We start from the raw sequence: 17,772 nt of genomic DNA, 5'->3' as shown, positions 1-17,772 counted from the left end.
GTCGACGTTGGCTTTGAACCGGTCTGCTGTGTCTCTCGTCGGGTTTCAGTCTTTTAAGAGACTTTTGTCCTCTAAATGTCTCACAGGTTTCATTTCAATAACTGATCAAATGATCAATATTTCACTGAAAATCTAAGATGTTACGTTAAAGTCCAGAGGCCAAAAACAGGTTTGTGGTAAAGGCCGAGCTCTTCATCTACAGTGACCCAACAATTCCCTCATGAGCAAACGCTTGGCGACAGTGGCGAGGAAAAACTTCCTTTTACCAGGCAGAACCAGGATCAGGGTGGGCGGCCATCTGCCTCGAGCGGTTGGGTGAGAGAGAGAGAGACAGAGAGACGGACAGAAATGGAATCACAGTAACAGTGACAGTGGATGTATTAACAGTAGTAGCAGTAGCAGTGGATGTCAGGCAGGGCCATGGCAGGAGACGCAGCTGTGATCCACAGTCCAGATTCAGCCACTATCCACGGGAACCTGCGAGACGACAAAGCACAGAGACTCCGAGGAAGAAGCTAAGTTAGTAATAGGCCTTGGTAGGACATGAAAACGTGCAGATGGAGACGGAGAGAAGGACAGAGGAGCTCGCTGTATCTTTGGAGGTCCCCCGACAGTCTAATCCTATAGCAGCATAACTAAGGGCTGGTCCAAGGCAAGCCTGAGCCGGCCCTAACTATAGGATTTATCAAAAAGGAAAGTTTTAAGCCAGGAGAGGAGCTTGACAGCTGAAGATTCTGGCTCCCGTTCTGCTTTCGGAGACTTTAGGAACCATAAGTAAGCCTGCATTCTGGGAAGACAGTGTTCGAGTGGGGTAATAAGGTACTATGAGCTCTTTAAGATAAGATGGTGCCTGACCATTTATGGCTTTGTTAGTAAGAAGGAGCCAGTGCAGAGCGGCTAATATCAGAGAAATGTGATCTCTCATCCTCGTTTTTGTCAGAACACGTGCTGCAGCGTTCTGGAGCAGCTGGAGAATATTCAGCAACGAATTTGGGCAGCTACAATAATCCAGCCTGGAAGTTACAAATGCATGGACTAGTTCAGAGTATTTGTGTACTCTTTCTGTCAGACTGGAAATGAAAGTGAACAAAAGTGACCATCAAACTTCACAATAAAAGCAGATAAACTGTAAAAGAAATCAAAGTTTTATTTTGGAAAGAAAAATGAAAAAGCAGATAAAAATCCTTAAAATCATTTTAAAAAAATCATTAAAAATCATTTTTTTTAAAAAATCATTAAAAAATCATAAAAATCATTCAAATAATTGAAATCACAAACAGTGAAGCTGCAGCTTCTTCCTCTCATACATCACCTCTTTGTTTACGTAATGAAGCCCCGCCCCCTGCTGCTGCTGATGCTGTGGGGAATCCAGTCGTCTGATTGGCTGAGGCCGAATGGCTGCTTGGCCTCTGATTGGCTGAGGCTGTTTGAATGAATGTGTGTGTGCATCATGAGGCAGCAAACGTGAGCTCTGCACATGCTCAGTAGCAACTCATCTGCTCAGGAGGCTGTGACACACACACACACACACACACACACACACACACACACTCACACACACACACACACACACACACACACCAGAGCTTGAATTGTATCATGCTCTAAGTAACCATGACAACAGGGCTGATGCTTGGGGCTCTGTTAGCAGCTAAGTCGCTAAAGGAAGCTGATTGGCTGAGTGTCTGCTGTGGCTCATCCTCATGAATATTAATGAGGCCTCAGTCACAGCAGCAGTTTAAAGCTGTCTGTGGAAGTTTCTCTTGTCGATAAAGTTACGTTCAAAGTGAGAATCCACTGGAGACAGACAGAGTCTCCATGAAGGACCTGACCGTCAGTCAGCTGATTTCAATGTGTGGCTCGATGAAACGGCTCCGGTCCAATCAGCTCGTCCGAGTGATCAATGAGGACAAAGGAAAGGAGGCGGAGTCTGTTGGACCGCTGACCAGTGCAAGCACCTGTCAGGTGACACCTTTGAACTACGATCGGCTCATATTGACCCGACATACTGCAGCGTCTCCCAGCGTGTGACAGGTTCAAGGGACAGATCGATTGGATCGATTACATCTATTAGATCGATTCGATCAATTAGATCGATTCGATCTATTGGATCGAATGGATCGATTGGATCGATTGGATCGATTGGATCGATTCGATCTGCTTCCAAAGGCCTTACATTCCTGAATCCTTTCTGATCGATCCTGGTTGAAGGAAGCAAATGGAGCTAAAATCAGCCAGAATCAATACGTGTGTGTGTGTGTGTGTGTGTGTGTGTGTGTGTCTGTGTGTGTGTGTGTGTGTGTGTGTGTGTGTGTGTGTGTGTGTGTGTGTGTGTCTGTGTGTGTGTCTCTGTGTGTGTGTGTGTGTGTGTGTGTGTGTGTCTCAGGGTGCATTGGATTTGTGTGAGGACAGATCAGCTGGTCGTCATGGTGAAGAGCTGGAGGAGGCCAGAGCTAAAAACACAGACCAGAAGAAAGCAGGTGGAGAGAAGGACAGGTAACACACACACACACACACACACACACACACACACACACACACATATTCTAAGAAGACAGCTCAGGTGTGTTTCGTCTTCAGGTGTGTTTGTGTCCTCAGGTGTGTTTGTGTCCTCAGGGGTGTTTGTGTCCTCAGGTGTGTTTGTGTCCTCAGGTGTGTTTTTGTCTTCAGGTGTGTTTGTGTCCTCAGGTGTGTTTTTGTCTTCAGGTGTGTTTTGTCTTCAGGTGTGTTTCTGTCTTCAGGTGTGTTTGTGTCCTCAGATGTGTTTGTGTCCTCAGATGTGTTTCTGTCCTCAGGTGTGTTTTTGTCTTCAGGTGTGTTTTGTCTTCAGGTGTGTTTGTGTCCTCAGGTGTCTTTGTATCCTCAGATGTGTTTGTGTCCTCAGGTGTGACCATCCAGTCGACAGCGCAGGTCTTTTCTCCTTCATGACGTTTCACTGGCTGACTCCTCTGGCTGTACATGCACGCAGGACAGGGCAGCTCCTATTGGACGACATCTGGCCTGTGTCACAGCAGGAGGGTTGCCATGCCAACAGCCTGAGGTAGGAGGAGCCGATCAATGACTCAGGTGTGAAACGAGTCGATGTCAAACGTTCGGTTCATCCCTGATTCAAAGTAGAAATCTCTGTGAACTGATGTGTTTTTGGACCTTGATCCAAGTTGCCGTTCAAACTCTTCATCATGACGAGCCAGCAGCTGGTCTGCCGTGTCTAACTGGACTGGTCTGGTGCTGGTTGGGTGCTGTCCGTCCTCAGGCTGGCGTCTCTCTGGGAGGACGAGCAGAGGTCAAAGGGCAGCGACGCGTCCTTGTGTTGGGTGGTTTGGTCTTTCTGTCGGATTCGTCTCCTTCTCTCCATCCTCTGTCTCGCCGTCACACAGCTGGCAGGATTCAGTGGTCCGGTGAGTCCGGACCAGTTAGACCAGTATGTTCAGTGTGAACGGTCAGCCCTGTATCAGTATGACCAGTAAGCAGCATTACCAGGTAGACCAGTCTAACCAGTAAGACTAGTTTGATCACTAAGACCGGTTAGACCAGTAAGAGCCATAATACCAAGACCAGTAAAACCGGTAAGACCAGCATGACCTGTGAGACTACTGTGAGCAGTCAGACCAGTTAGACCAATAGGGTCAATGAGACCAGTAAGTTCAAAGATCAGTGTGACCAGCCAGACCAGTATGCTCAATAAGACCAATATAACCAGTAAGACCAGTGAGACCAGTATTATATAATAGCCAGTGTAATCATGATAACCAGTATGAGCAGGGCGACCAGTCTAACCAGTGATGACCCCCTCTTCCAGGCCTTTGTGGTGAAGCGTCTGCTGGAGTACACTCAGCAGGAGGAGTCGGACCTGGTCTACGGGCTGCTGCTGGTTCTGGGTCTCCTGACCACTGAGCTCATTCGGTCCTGGTCTCTGGCTCTGACCTGGGCCCTGAACTATAGGACTGGATCCAGGCTGAGAGGAGCCGTCCTGAGTCTAGCCTTCCACAAGATCCTCAAGCTCCGCAGCATCAGAGACAAGTCCGTGGGACAGGTCAGCTTTGTTTACTGGTCGACTTTGTTTATGACTTTGTTTGTTTGTTTTCTTTCTTTCCATTTTTTCTTTTTCACTCTGGCTGATGATTCTGGTTTAAAACAGGTTCGATCTCTGTCTGTCCTCTCTGTCTGTCCTCTCTGTCTGTCCTCTCTCCCTGTCTGTCTCTCTCTGTCTCTCTGTCTGTCTCTGTGTCTCTCTCTCTGTGTCTTTCTCTCTGTCCTCTCTCCCTGTCTGTCTGTCTTTCTGTCCTCTCTGTCTCTCTCTCTCTGTCCTCTCGCTGTCTGTCTCTCTCTCTCTGTCTGTCTCTCTGTCTGTCCTCTCTCCCTGTCTGTCTGTCTTTCTGTCCTCTCTGTCTCTCTCTCTCTGTCCTCTCTGTCTGTCTCTCTCTGTCCTCTCGCTGTCTGTCTCTCTTTCTGTCCTCTCTCCCTGTCTGTCCTCAGCTGGTCAACATGTGCTCGAGTGACGGTCAGAGGATGTTTGAGGCAGCAGCGGTGGGCAGTCTCTTGGCAGGAGGCCCCCTGGTGGCCGTGCTCGGTGTTGCCTATAACCTGTTCATACTGGGACCGACGTCTCTGCTGGGATCCGCTGTGTTCATCCTCTTCTATCCCACCATGGTCAGTGAGTCGCTGTCTGTCTGTCTCCAGAGGACAAACCTCTTTGACGTCATAAAAACTGTTGTTTAGCGTTCTCTCCGTCTGCACACGATACTGTGTCTGAACCACAGACACTGTTATCAAACCATTTACCAGTAGAGACTGATCGTCCCACGTGATCAGGTCTATTGATCAGAAGTTTTTATCAGATGTTCAGTTCCAGACTGACGGCGTACTTCCGGAGGAAGGGCGTAGCCATCACCGACAGACGAGTGCAGAAGATGAACGAGATCCTCACCTACATCAAGTTCATCAAGATGTACGCCTGGGTCAAAGCCTTCGCCCAGGACGTCCACAGTACGTACTCACCTGCATGCGCTCACCTGCCCGGCCTGCCTGCGTGGTGACGCCGTCTGTGTCTTTGACTCGTGTCTCCTCTCAGGGATCCGTGACGAGGAGCGGAGGATCTTGGAGTTGACAGGATACTTCCAGAGCATCACGGTGGGTGTAGCTCCCGTAGTTGTCGTCATCGCCAGCGTGGCAACATTCTCCGCCCACATGTTGCTAGGATACGACCTGACAGCAGCCCAGGTACCAAACTAAAACACAGGTGAAGCTACCTGCAGTGAGCAGCTAACCTCGCTACCAGTCTGCGTAGCTGTTAGCATCACAGCTGCAGCTAACTGTAGGTCGACATATTTCACCTTTGGCCGTCTCTGTTAGCCTCTCTGGACATGAGCTGATCCGGTTCACTGTCTCTGTAGGCCTTCACCGTGGTGACGGTGTTCAATGCGATGACCTTTGCCCTGAAGGTCACTCCGTTCTCTGTCAAGTCTCTGTCTGAAGCTTCAGTGGCCGTGGAGAGATTCAAGGTCTGATGATCAACCACCGTCCGTCCCACCTCCCTACCTTCCCACATTCCCACCTCCATGTTGGTTCGTGTTGGTGCTGAGTTAGCAGAAATCAAACGAAGCTCGGTGTGATCGGGTTTGTCCTCTCTGTCCTCTGTCTCTCCCCTCAGACGCTCTTATTGTTGCCGGAGGTCTGCAGCGTCCGTGCTCTGCCTGGCGACCCTCAGGTTGCTGTGGAGATGTGCGGGGCCAGTTTGGCGTGGGAGGGGGGCGGACAGAGCAGTCAGCCCAGCCCATGTGTCCGAAGACCTGGCAGACACCGACACAGCAGGGACAAGTAAACTCACTCATTTTCATCGTCTGTGTCCCAGTTTAGTCTACATGATGCGTTCAGGTGCTTCAGTTAAGTCAAAGTGTCCAAATCTTACAGCAGGGAGTTTCCCTCAAACAACAACGAATGAATCCCTGAAAAAACAGGGGACGTGATGTGATGGATTTACCTGTGAGCTGTAAATACACCGGGGAAAACATTGTTTTGGGTGTGTTTGGAAATGTTTTGAGTGCGTTGGATTTTGAAGAGACAATGACCGAAGCTCACTCGTTTTGTCCTCAAAGTTCTGTCTGATGACGCTGCATTTAAAGGAGCCTTCAAACGGAAAAGCCTCACTGACCTGATAACTCATGCCCATTTTAACTTTGTCACAATCACAACAGTGATTGATTTTCTTCACCAGAGTGGGCGATCAATAGGCTCTTCTGTGTGTGTGTGCTGTGTTCATGTTACTGCTGCAGCCATTTGTCGTGGTTCAGAAAGATTCAGAGGAAGATCACTTCCTGTGGTGTCTTTCATGTGCAGACACAGTGCTGTCCTCCAGGAGGAACCGGAGGAGGAGGTGACCGACTCCCTGCTGAGGGGAGAAGGAGGAGATATAGCCATGTGTCAAGAGGAGGAAGAGGGGGAGGAGGAAGCCTGTCCTCCCCTCCCGGCTGTCCCCCCTGTCTCCCAGCGACTTCAGAACACCCTGCACTGCATCAACCTGAGTGTCCAACAGGTATGTCCTTCAAGCATTCCCAAAACCTGCAACACCTGAGAGACAACATGACACGGCACTGATACCTGTCTTTCTGTCTGCCTGCCTGTCTGTCCCCCTGTCTGTCTGTCTGTTCAGGGGAAGCTGGTCGGTGTCTGTGGAAGCGTTGGCAGTGGAAAAACCTCCCTGATCTCTGCCATCTTAGGACAGGTGACCTTACGTCCAGTACTGATGCCACAACATCCTGTAAAATCAGGTCCTGCATTTCCTGCATGACTTCTGCTGCTGCTGCTGCAATGGATCCTGTTGATTGTTGATTGCCTTATTAATAGATGACGATGTTGGAGGGCAGCGTGGCTGTGAGAGGAAGGCTGGCCTATGTGGCTCAGCAGGCCTGGATCCTGAATGCAACACTGAGAGAAAACATCCTGTTTGGACAGGAGTATCAGGAGGACAGGTGAGAGAAAGATGCTTGGAGGACAGGTGTGGCCCTCCTGGAACTATCAGGGGCATAAGGACAGTCTGACTGACTTGCGGTCGTCTTTCTTTCTCTGCAGATATCAGTCCGTGCTGAGTGCCTGCTGTCTCAGACCAGACCTCTCCATGTTGCCTAATGCTGACCTTACAGAGGTGACATCACTTCCTGTTTGTTCTTTAGTATAGACTGCTCTTTAGGGACAGGTCAAGGGATGGGCATACACACCAGTCCAGTCACTGTATGGAGGTGGGAGACATTGCCTGACTGGGTGGCGATACTTGTTTCTAAATTCGGGGACTGGAGGTTGTTCTCCAGCTTTTAGGGTATGACCCTGTTCAGCTTCCCTGGGAAGACTCGTGCCAGAGTGCCTAAGAGGCCAATGAGTGAATCTCAGATTACGTCCAAATAACGATACTGGAGGAGTTGTGGGAGTTTGCCCATCCAGTCTCCATTTGCTTTGTGGACTTGGAGAGGGCTTATGACAGTCCTGGGTGTCTTGTGGGCGGCACTGCAGGAGTGTCAGGTTCAGGTGTGCTACTACAACCCATTTGGTAGACTGTATTTGCAGTCTCAGATCTTGGGCTAAGCCAGCATTGTCCCTTGTGACTGAGTCTGACAATGGATGGCTACAATTGGAGTGGGTCACTGCCCCGAGTGAAGGAGTTCAAGTTTTTGAGGTCTTCGTGAGAACTGGGGGGAAGATGGCATGTGAGAGGTGGGTTAGTGTGGAATCACTATTAATGCAGATGCTGCACCAGACTGTCATGGTGATTAGAGAGCTGAACCTGAAGCTCTCAGTATATTGGTGGATGTACTTTACAACCCCTCCCTGTGGTCATGAGCATTGGGTAGTGACTGAAAGTCCTGTTGCCCAGACCTCATAAAGAGCCAAAGCCTGATACCCTTCACCCACTGCTGGTTACGTTTCCAAACCAGCAGAGGGCACCTGACTCCAGATTTACCCTCAAACACAGCATCTTGAGTTTTTATCTGTGGACGTGGAAACAGGACAGGTCTCTGAAGACGTTCATATTTCAGATCGGTGAGCGTGGGGCCAACCTGAGCGGTGGGCAGCGCCAGAGAATCAGCTTGGCCCGTGCCTTCTACAGCGACCGTGACGTTTACGTCCTGGATGACCCGCTTGGCGCCCTCGACGCCCACGTGGCCAACCACATCTTCCGCAATGCCATCAGGAAGCAGCTTCGCCACAAGACCGTCATCTTCGTCACGCACCAGCTGCAGGTAAGCCTCGTCCTGACAGGTGCAGGAACACTTCACTGCAAACGGCTGCCATCAAGATATGCTGTGTGTGTGTTTGTGTGTGCAGTACCTGGTGGACTGTGATGATGTCATTGTGATGAGGGAGGGGAGTATAGTGGAGCAGGGTAACCATGGCGACTTGATGAAACTCAATAGGTACTACGCCACCATGTTCAACCGCTTCCAGCTGGGAGACACTCCTTACATAGAGGTACCTGTCTGTCTGTCTGTCTCTCCGTGTGACTGTCTGTCTGTCCGTTCATCCGTCCGTCCGTCTGTCTGTCTGTCTGTCTGTCTGTCCGTCTGTCCATCTGTCCGTCTGTCTGTCTGTCCGTCTGTCCGTCTGTCTGTCTGTCTGTCTCTCCATCTGTCTGGCCATCTGTCTGTCTGTCTGTCTGTCTGTCTGTCTGTCTCTCCATCTGTCTGTCTGTCTGTCTGTCTCTCCATCTGTCTGTCCGTCTGTCTGTCTGTCTGTCTGTCTGTCTCTCCATCTGTCTGTCTGTCTGTCTGTCTGTCTCTCCATCTGTCTGTCCGTCTGTCTGTCTGTCTGTCTGTCTCTCCATCTGTCTGTCCCTCTGTCTGTCTGTCTGTCTGTCTGTCTCTCTGTCTGTCTGTCCGTCTGTCCGTCTGTCCGTCTGTCTGTCTGTCTCTCCATCTGTCTGTCTGCCTGTCTGTCTGTCTCTCCATCTGTCTGTCTGTCTGTCTGTCTGTCTGTCTGTCTCTCCATCTGTCTGGCCATCTGTCTGTCTGTCTCTCTGTCTGTCCCTCTGTCTGTCTGTCTGTCTGTCTGTCTGTCTGTCTGTCTCTCCATCTGTCTGTCTCTCTGTCTGTCTGTCTGTCTCTCCATCTGTCTGTCTGTCTGTCTGTCTGTCTGTCTCTCCATCTGTCTGTCTCTCTGTCTGTCTGTCTGTCTCTCCATCTGTCTGTCTCTCTGTCTGTCTGTCTGTCTCTCCATCTGTCTGTCTCTCTGTCTGTCTGTCTGTCTCTCCATCTGTCTGTCTCTCTGTCTGTCTGTCTCTCCATCTGTCTGTCTGTCTGTCTGTCTGTCTGTCTGTCTGTCTCTCCATCTGTCTGTCTGTCTGTCTCTCCATCTGTCTGTCTGTCTGTCTGTCTGTCTGTCTCTCCATCTGTCTGTCTGTCTGTCTCTCCATCTGTCTGTCTGTCTGTCTGTCTGTCTGTCTCTCCATCTGTCTGGCCATCTGTCTGTCTGTCTGTCTGTCTGTCTGTCTCTCCGTCTGTCTGTCTGTCTGTCTGTCTGTCTGTCTCTCCATCTGTCTGTCTGTCTGTCTGTCTCTCCATCTGTCTGTCCGTCTGTCTGTCTGTCTGTCTGTCTGTCTCTCCGTCTGTCTGTCCGTCTGTCCGTCTGTCTGTCTGTCTCTCCATCTGTCTGTCTGTCTGTCTGTCTGTCTGTCTGTCTCTCCATCTGTCTGTCTCTCTGTCTGTCTGTCTGTCTGTCTGTCTGTCTCTCCATCTGTCTGTCTGTCTGTCTGTCTGTCTGTCTGTCTGTCCCTCTGTCTGTCTGTCTGTCTGTCTGTCTGTCTGTCTGTCTCTCCATCTGTCTGTCTGTCTGTCTGTCTCTCCATCTGTCTGTCTCTCTGTCTATCTGTCTGTCTCTCCATCTGTCTGTCTCTCTGTCTATCTGTCTGTCTCTCCATCTGTCTGTCTCTCTGTCTGTCTGTCTGTCTGTCTGTCTCTCCATCTGTCTGTCTGTCTGTCTGTCTGTCTGTCTGTCTCTCCATCTGTCTGTCTCTCTGTCTGTCTGTCTCTCCATCTGTCTGTCTCTCTGTCTGTCCCTCTGGCTGTCTGTCTGACTGTCTGTCTGTTACAGGCTCCCAGCAGGAGGACAGGCAGTTCTCAGAAGACACCATCAGACATTAAACCAGGATCAGTGAAGAAGAACGCTGCGGTCATCAAGGAGGATGGTAACAGGACACATGTCCTCACCTGGACTCTGTCTCCTCTGTCCTCTCATTTCATTTATAGAAACAACAGACAAAACACAAAGTGAACGTCAAGCATTTTAGGAGCCTGAAGAGGAACATGTGACAAAAATAAAAGCTTTTCATTCGCATGTTTGCATTTGGGGATTTAGTGTTGTTGTTTATTTTGAATAAAATCCATTATTTTAATGGATGTTTTTTAATCAAATGTGTAAAAACAAACATTTTCCAATATGTTAAACATACACACACGTTTTCTCAGTCGTCTTAAACTATTAATTAACTGTTTAATTAACAGAAGAAGTGAACATGTTTTATTATTGTTAGTATTTCCACTGTGTTTCACTGTATTTGGTCATGTGGCGTCAAAGGGGAGGAGCAGCCGTCTGGGGGCGTGGCCTGGCCCGTGTTCCAGCTCTACATGAGGGCGTGTGGTGGCTCCGCCTCCTGCCTGCTGATCCTGGCTGTGTTCGTTCTTAATGTGGGAAGCTCCGCCTTCTGCCAGTGGTGGCTAAGCTACTGGATCAACCAGGGCAGCGGGGTCAGACACCTCCTCCTCCTCACCTCCTCATCTCCTCCACACCATCAGCTCCTCCGCCTCATCATCACCTCCTCATCATCATCACCTCATCGTTACCTCCTCCCCATCATCACTTCACCATTACCTCATCATGTCCCCCTTAACACCTCCTCATCCTCTCCTCACCATCATCTCCTCCTTATCAATTCCTCTCAATCAAAACTTCATCATAGCCTCCTCAATGTCCTTATCACCTCCTCCCTATCACCTCTTCATCATCCTCACCTGCTTTTATCATCACCTCCTCCTTTTCATAACCTCTCCATCATAATGTTTCTCCTCCTGACTGCTCACCTCCTTGTGTTCTTCCTTCTTCTCCTCCTGACTCCTCTTCTGTCTCTTCTGTTCCCGTTTTTCCAGAACACCACAGTAACCCAGGGCAACAGCTCAACTGTGAGCACAAGCATTAAGGACAATCCCATGATGCAACACTATGCCGCTGTCTACGCCTCCTCCATGGGAGTCATGCTGCTCTTCAAACTCATCAGAGGCATCGCCTTCGTCAAGGTCAGGATGTCACTCACACCTCCTGACCTGCAGGACCACGAAAAGGGCAAAGTATCATCAAATAAGTCTGACCAGCCAGACGCCGTTAAATTTACTCCGACTGACTGATTTTGCTCCTCACTTTGCTCGTTACTTCAGTGAACCTCCTTCCTTTCAGTGCGTCACACCTTCACTGTATATGGAGCTCATCATCTGTAGTGACACCCCAGACAGATCACACAGATGCACACTAGTCTGCATGAGTCTGCGTTGCTGATCCTCTGGAGAGCTGGGTTGAAGGTTGAAGCTGGCATGGAGATAGGACAGTGATGTATCCTGATGCACTGGTGCACAAAGTGTCACCCCAGTGCATGGAGACAACCAGTTAACACACAGGGGTGACCCCTCTTACAGGGTTTAAACATGGTCCAGTGGCCCAACATGCATGCAACACATGTATCTCAGGAGCTACGGGCCTTCAGTGGTGAATAGTGTTGAATATTGGTCTAATTGTGTCCTGCAGGGAACTCTACGTGCTTCCTCTAAGCTGCATGACCTGCTGTTCCACAAGATCCTCCGCTGCCCCATGAAGTTCTTTGACACGACGCCCACAGCGCGAATCCTCAACCGCTTCTCCAAGGACATGGATGAAGGTAAAGGACAGAACTACACCACAGCCTCTGAGATGCTAGTCAGTCCCTGACCGGGTCATGTAGCCTTTTGGAAACTGTAGTGATAGCTTCTTACATTTTTCCTTCCAGTTGACACTCGTCTGCCCTTCCAGGCTGAGATGTTCATCCAGAACGTGATCCTGGTCTTCTTCTGCCTGGGTGTCATCAGCTGTGTTTTCCCATGGTTCCTGGTTGCGGTGGGTCCCCTGGTGTTGCTTTTTGCTGTACTCCACAGTGTCTCCAGGGTCTTCATCAGGGAGCTGAAGCGCCTGGACAACATGACAATGTCACCCTTCATGTCGCACATCACCTCCAGTATCCAGGGCCTGACCACGCTGCAGGCCTACGACAGGGGCAGTGACTTTCTCAACAGGTCAGAGTGGGAACCACTGAAAGCAGGGAACTACACTGAAATATCTTGGAACACCCTGAGAGCCAGGATATGATCCAGGACCTGACCCCCATGCAGACTCTGAATGTGTGGTTGTTTTCAGGTACCAGGTTCTGCTGGACCACAACCAGGCTCCATTCTACCTGTTCAGCTGTGCGATGCGCTGGCTGGCGGTGCGTCTGGATGTAATCAGTGTGGCTCTGATCAGCATCACCGCCCTGATGATGGTCATGATGCATGGGCAGATCTCTCCTGCCTACGCCGGCCTTGCCATCTCCTACGCTGTCCAGGTAACCTAAAGGCATCTTCCTGTAGGTGTTGGCAGAGGTGAGCTTTGTGCCAAAATACCTCAACGTTGTGATGGGAAACTGTCTGTCCCTCTTTCAGTTAACAGGGTTGTTCCAGTTCACAGTGCGTTTAGCCTCTGAGACTGAAGCTCGCTTCACCTCTGTGGAGAGAATCCATCACTACATCCAGGTACTGGTAACAGCTGTTTAGTTTTAAATGTTTCTCACATCCTGAAGCATTTATGTTGTTTTGTCATCTGCTGAACCAATGATCCCTGGCCTGATCAGTTCTCAGGGACCTGCTGCTAATGCAGGGCTGCAGTACACCTTTAATATAGGTAGGTGTCTGACCTTGCTCAGCTCTACCACTATTATTGATAAGAATATAGAAGAATATTGAACTTGATTATGAATTTAATGGACAGAGAAATCCATAATCTGGATTTTCTGAGACCATTTAACGGCCCTGGTCCATTCTGGACCTTTTCAAGGTGATTCAGTAGTCTAGATGAAATAAAAGCCTGAATAATCAGCTCCGTCTTAGCTTGACACTCTTTGGGCCTGAGTTTGTCGACACTTCAGATGCTGGTCAAGAGTCAAAGCCTTGTCAGTTGTGACTCCCTGATTTCCGAGTGTGGATTTACAGATGAGGAGGAACCAAAGAACAGTATAAGTACACCTGCGTGTTGTCTTAAGGGCAGCACAGATTCATATGTTTCAGCCTTTACATGCAGATCACCTCGTCACCTTTATTCCATCCTGGATTAATCATGATGCTGTCTATGTCTCAGTCCCTGTCCCAGGAGGCCCCAGCCCGGCTCAAAGGTCGAGCCCCTCCGGCTGACTGGCCCAAGCAGGGGGAGCTGGTGCTCAGGGAGGTGGACATGAGGTACCAGGAGAACCTGCCTCTGGTTCTCAACAGGATCTCTTGCACTATCCGGCCCAAAGAGAAGGTCGGCATTGTAGGCAGGACTGGATCAGGTAGGACAGGGTTCTGGGTCTCTACAGGTCATGGGGTTTACTGATGAAGACTGACCTGCGGTCACCCTGCCTGTCTGTGTGTCTGTGTGCAGGGAAGTCATCTCTGGGTGTGGTTTTGTTCAGGCTGGTTGAGCGCTGCAGAGGCTCCATCCTGATCGATGGCATCGACATCAGTGACATTGGACTGGCCGACCTCCGTAGCAAGCTGTCAATCATCCCTCAGGACCCGGTGCTGTTCAGTGGGTCAGTCAGGTAGGAACACCTGAGAAAATCTGGGCAGTCCACCTATAATCTGATAAGCTGGAAACTATGTGGAAAAGTTCTTGTGAGAGCACATACGTGACTTCAGAGCTGCTGTCTTTTGACATAATGTGACAGTTGAGATCAGATGAGGTTCATGTTTCCAGGTCCAATCTGGACCCCTTTAACCAGTACAGTGAGGAGCAGATCTGGGATGCTCTGGAGAGAAGTCACATGAAGGAGTGTGTGAGTACAAATAGTCAACATACTTTACAAATTTTTTCATACTTACAAATTTTTTGTCACCTACAGATGTCATTCAAACTTTAAATCAAGTTTGAAAACTTGTGAATGGTCCCATTGAAAGTTCTAATAATGTATGTGGGTGAAAAAACTGCTACAAACCTTCAAGAGAGAAGTACTCAGCTACATTTTCTTCTGATACGTCCTATCATTACGACAAACAAAGGCACTTTTTCATGATTTGATGGTTAGCTGTGTAATGAAACACGTCCAAAAGTCATGGTCTCCTTTCCTGGTGGAGCAGATTTTAGTGTTTTAGTAATGCCGCAGGACAGGTTTTCTGACAAAATATCCACCAAAAAAGAAAAATGACAAAGGATGGTGGTTTTCCCCAGGATTACAATGTGGAGCAGGGACATACAATAAACTAGAGACATTCAGCTCAACAGACACACACCTTTCAACCTGCTGACTGACATCTTGTCTGTCCATCAGGTGTCCCAGCTGCCCCTGAAGTTGGAGTCGGAGGTGGTGGAGAAAGGAGAAAACTTCTCAGTTGGAGAGCGACAGCTGCTGTCTGTCGCCAGAGCTCTGCTGAGACGGTGCAAGGTGAGAGACAGACAGACAGGTCTGAGAGACAGACTTTAATCCTCTGATCCCTCCTCCCACTGGGCTCTGTCATCTGATCGGTCGGTTCTGGTCTCTCAGGTCCTGATCCTTGACGAGGCGACGGCAGCAATGGATGCAGAGACGGACTCTCTGATCCAGGAGACCATCAGGAATTCGTTTCAGGACTGCACCACCCTGACCATCGCTCACCGGCTCCACACTGTCCTCGCCTCAGACCGCATCATGGTGCTCAACCAGGGACAGGTACTGTACCACACCAGCCAATAGGAGCTTAGCAAGTCACTTAGGTCGAAGTCAGGAGTGATTAGACATTCAGTTTTGAAAATGAGTGTAACTCCTCTCACTATAAACCGGACTTGATTTTGACAGCTGGTTTTGACTTTTTTTTTAGTTTTTTTACTCACATTTTAGTCAGCTGATTAATACCCTTTTTTTTTTAAACATGTACACCTTCTGGGACAGTTATTGGAGAGCATTAGATCGTTTGTTTGTAATTGGCTTTCAGGCTCCTCCTCAGGCCATTCAACGTGCTTGAGACAAGGGATTGATAGGGTCCTTTTATAGCATGTGCTATGAGTTCACTGCATAAATCTTTATTCAGTTAATCAGAGGAACGTCTCATACACAGTATAATACTGTATAAAACAGTGGTCAGGGCCTTTATTTACCTCAGCTGCAGAAGTTACCAGATCAGGCTTGTATTAGAAGCAAGCCTTAATTTCTAATTATTTACGTAAGCATAATTGGTTATATTTCAGTTTGAAATCTGAATTTGATTTGCTCCCGTTTGGCCCGTTAAAGTTATTACAAGCTTAACACTTCCTGTGTCTGTTTCAAATGAAAAGCCCTCCAGTGTTTCAGTGGACAGATGTCCTTAATTTCTTAAACAGGCTTTTATTGTGAAACATCTGTAATAAGGTGTCATGGAGAACTCATCGACTTTCAAGGTTCCCATATGCTGCTTGAGATGTAGCTGCTGCCATCTTGTGGTATTTGTACGTTACTACAAACCATCGTTTGACTGAAACGTGAATGTGAATGATAATGTTTCAGATGAGTGACTCAGAACATCGAGGTGTAGAAATCATCATGGTTGTATTGTTGAATTTATTCAATTAAAGCAACAGAATTATACAATTGTACTTCCTGCTTGATGCACAAAATCTGGAAGACACTGGAAGTTTTTGCTCCGGGCTGTCGGAGCCCCAGCCTTTGTCTTAACACTGGTTTTTCTTTTAGGAAAGGTCCTCAGTGGATGGAGGTATTTTATGTTGTTTGTGTTTCATCCTGCTTTTACTGTCATCACCAGTTTTATACCTTTAGCGTTTGTTCAGAGGTCAGTATATTTTTCTGGGGTTTGTTTCTCCACACCGTCACTTATTCTTTGTGTTGGGTGGAAACCAGCATCCACTTTTGAAAGCTGAGGCAGATTTCCAGTCCCTTAAGGTGAGTTTCCTCGCTGTGATCAAAGATGGTTGTATGGCTGTGGGTAGATGCAATGTAGAGTGTAAACAGCTGAAAAACGTTTACCTTCAGGCTTAATGTCTTCGGCAAACAGCAAACAGAACACCAGGCGGACCCCCGATGATGTCCTGCCATCGTAGCACCGAAGTCTGAATCCTGGATCAGACTAAATTTATCAGGAAGTTTAAGAAATAAGTCATCATTTGTTCTGACTCTTGTTTCATTAGTTACATATTAAATTTGTATCTATTTCCTTAAAATTAAATTAAAGCTTCCTTTGATTTGATTGGTTCAGGTGGCAGAGTTTGATGAGCCGTCCAAGCTGTTGGCCAATGAGAACTCTCGGCTGCACTCCATGCTGGCCGCTGTGGAAAACAAGATCTCTGTCCGAGGATGAAGAGGAGGATGAAGACAGACTGGCAGATCTGTGGTCAGCTGATCTGAAGGCGCTGTGACTGTTCCTGGATTCAGTGTTACAGATGATGATGATGATGATGATGATGATGATGATGATGAGGCTGCTGACAGCAGGTCTGCTCTGCCTCAGACAAAACAAATCTCATCATCATCATCATCATCATCATCATCAATGTCCTCATCACGCTGTCATACTGTTGCTTTGTTGAAAACTTGTTTGTTGAAAACTTCTTTGTGTTTCATGTTTTTTATGCTTTTGTGACCTCCTGACTGATGAGCTGGCACCGTGTGATTGGATGTTTGCAGCAGGTCAGGAAGTGAAAGCAGGATGGTTTTTGTAAAAAATGGTTATTCAGATGCTCTGAAACATCTGAATTGTCTCCTAAAAGTCCCAATCACACATTTGTAATCTGAAACAGGACTGAAGTGGATCTCATCTCATGTCAGCGCGCTGCCTTCTTTCTGTTTGATTTTTACATTTTACTCTGTCTATTTTTGTCTTTGATGACATGTGAGCACAGACTGAGACCACCAGACCACCAAACCACCATACCGCTAGACCACCAGACTGCCAGGCCACCAGACCACCATACCGCCAGACCACCAGACCATCAGATTGCCAGACCACCAGAGCACCATACCGCCAGACCATCAGATTGCCAGACCACCAGACCACCAGACCACCATACCGCCAGACCACCAGACTGCCAGACCACCAAACCACCATACCGCTAGACCACCAGACTGCCAGGCCACCAGACCACCATACCGCCAGACCACCAGACCATCAGATTGCCAGACCACCAGAGCACCATACCGCCAGACCATCAGATTGCCAGACCACCAGACCACCAGACCACCATACCGCCAGACCACCAGACCACCAGACCACCAGACTGCCAGGCCACCAGACCACCATACCGCCAGACCACCAGACCATCAGATTGCCAGACCACCAGAGCACCATACCGCCAGACCATCAGATTGCCAGACCACCAGACCACCAGACCACCAGACCACCATACCGCCAGACCACCAGACTGCCAGACCACCAAACCACCATACCGCTAGACCACCAGACTACCAGGCCACCAGACCACCATACCGCCAGACCACCAGACCATCAGATTGCCAGGCCACCAGACCACCAGACCACCAGACCACCATACCGCCAGACCACCAGACCACCAGAC

At 48.8% G+C, this 17,772-nt stretch overlaps 1 protein-coding gene across 10 annotated transcripts in view; it reads left to right on the top strand.

Moving 5' to 3' along the window:
• The window catches only part of abcc5 (ATP-binding cassette, sub-family C (CFTR/MRP), member 5), a 23,313-nt gene extending 5,555 nt beyond the window's left edge, over positions 1-17,758 (top strand). For 2 of the 10 annotated variants that reach the window (XM_076734614.1, XM_076734613.1), the window contains exons 3-30: positions 2,387-2,496; positions 2,885-3,040; positions 3,254-3,398; positions 3,800-4,033; positions 4,477-4,650; positions 4,839-4,986; positions 5,072-5,220; positions 5,394-5,501; positions 5,651-5,817; positions 6,337-6,532; positions 6,650-6,721; positions 6,844-6,968; positions 7,069-7,141; positions 8,028-8,231; positions 8,317-8,460; positions 10,078-10,171; positions 10,561-10,730; positions 11,130-11,276; positions 11,779-11,908; positions 12,017-12,299; positions 12,421-12,607; positions 12,705-12,794; positions 13,396-13,585; positions 13,678-13,837; positions 13,993-14,071; positions 14,564-14,677; positions 14,777-14,941; positions 16,458-17,758. In XM_076734614.1, the coding sequence (XP_076590729.1) occupies positions 2,387-2,496; positions 2,885-3,040; positions 3,254-3,398; positions 3,800-4,033; positions 4,477-4,650; positions 4,839-4,986; positions 5,072-5,220; positions 5,394-5,501; positions 5,651-5,817; positions 6,337-6,532; positions 6,650-6,721; positions 6,844-6,968; positions 7,069-7,141; positions 8,028-8,231; positions 8,317-8,460; positions 10,078-10,171; positions 10,561-10,730; positions 11,130-11,276; positions 11,779-11,908; positions 12,017-12,299; positions 12,421-12,607; positions 12,705-12,794; positions 13,396-13,585; positions 13,678-13,837; positions 13,993-14,071; positions 14,564-14,677; positions 14,777-14,941; positions 16,458-16,559 (4,116 nt within the window). In that variant the 3' untranslated portion in view covers positions 16,560-17,758. Of the gene's footprint in view, positions 3,041-3,253; positions 3,399-3,799; positions 4,034-4,476; positions 4,651-4,838; positions 4,987-5,071; positions 5,221-5,393; positions 5,502-5,650; positions 5,818-6,336; positions 6,533-6,649; positions 6,722-6,843; positions 6,969-7,068; positions 7,142-8,027; positions 8,232-8,316; positions 8,461-10,077; positions 10,172-10,560; positions 10,731-11,129; positions 11,277-11,778; positions 11,909-12,016; positions 12,300-12,420; positions 12,608-12,704; positions 12,795-13,395; positions 13,586-13,677; positions 13,838-13,992; positions 14,072-14,563; positions 14,678-14,776; positions 14,942-16,457 lie in introns of those variants that run through there. The other 8 variants (XM_076734612.1, XR_013077383.1, XM_076734616.1 and 5 more) reach the window with 8 other exon arrangements.
• Positions 17,759-17,772: the final 14 nt, after the last annotated feature.

Source organism: Chaetodon auriga, chromosome 7 (genome assembly GCF_051107435.1).
Source record: "Chaetodon auriga isolate fChaAug3 chromosome 7, fChaAug3.hap1, whole genome shotgun sequence".
NCBI classification, from domain to species: domain Eukaryota; kingdom Metazoa; phylum Chordata; class Actinopteri; order Chaetodontiformes; family Chaetodontidae; genus Chaetodon; species Chaetodon auriga.
This window is presented reverse-complemented; position numbering and strand designations above follow the sequence as displayed.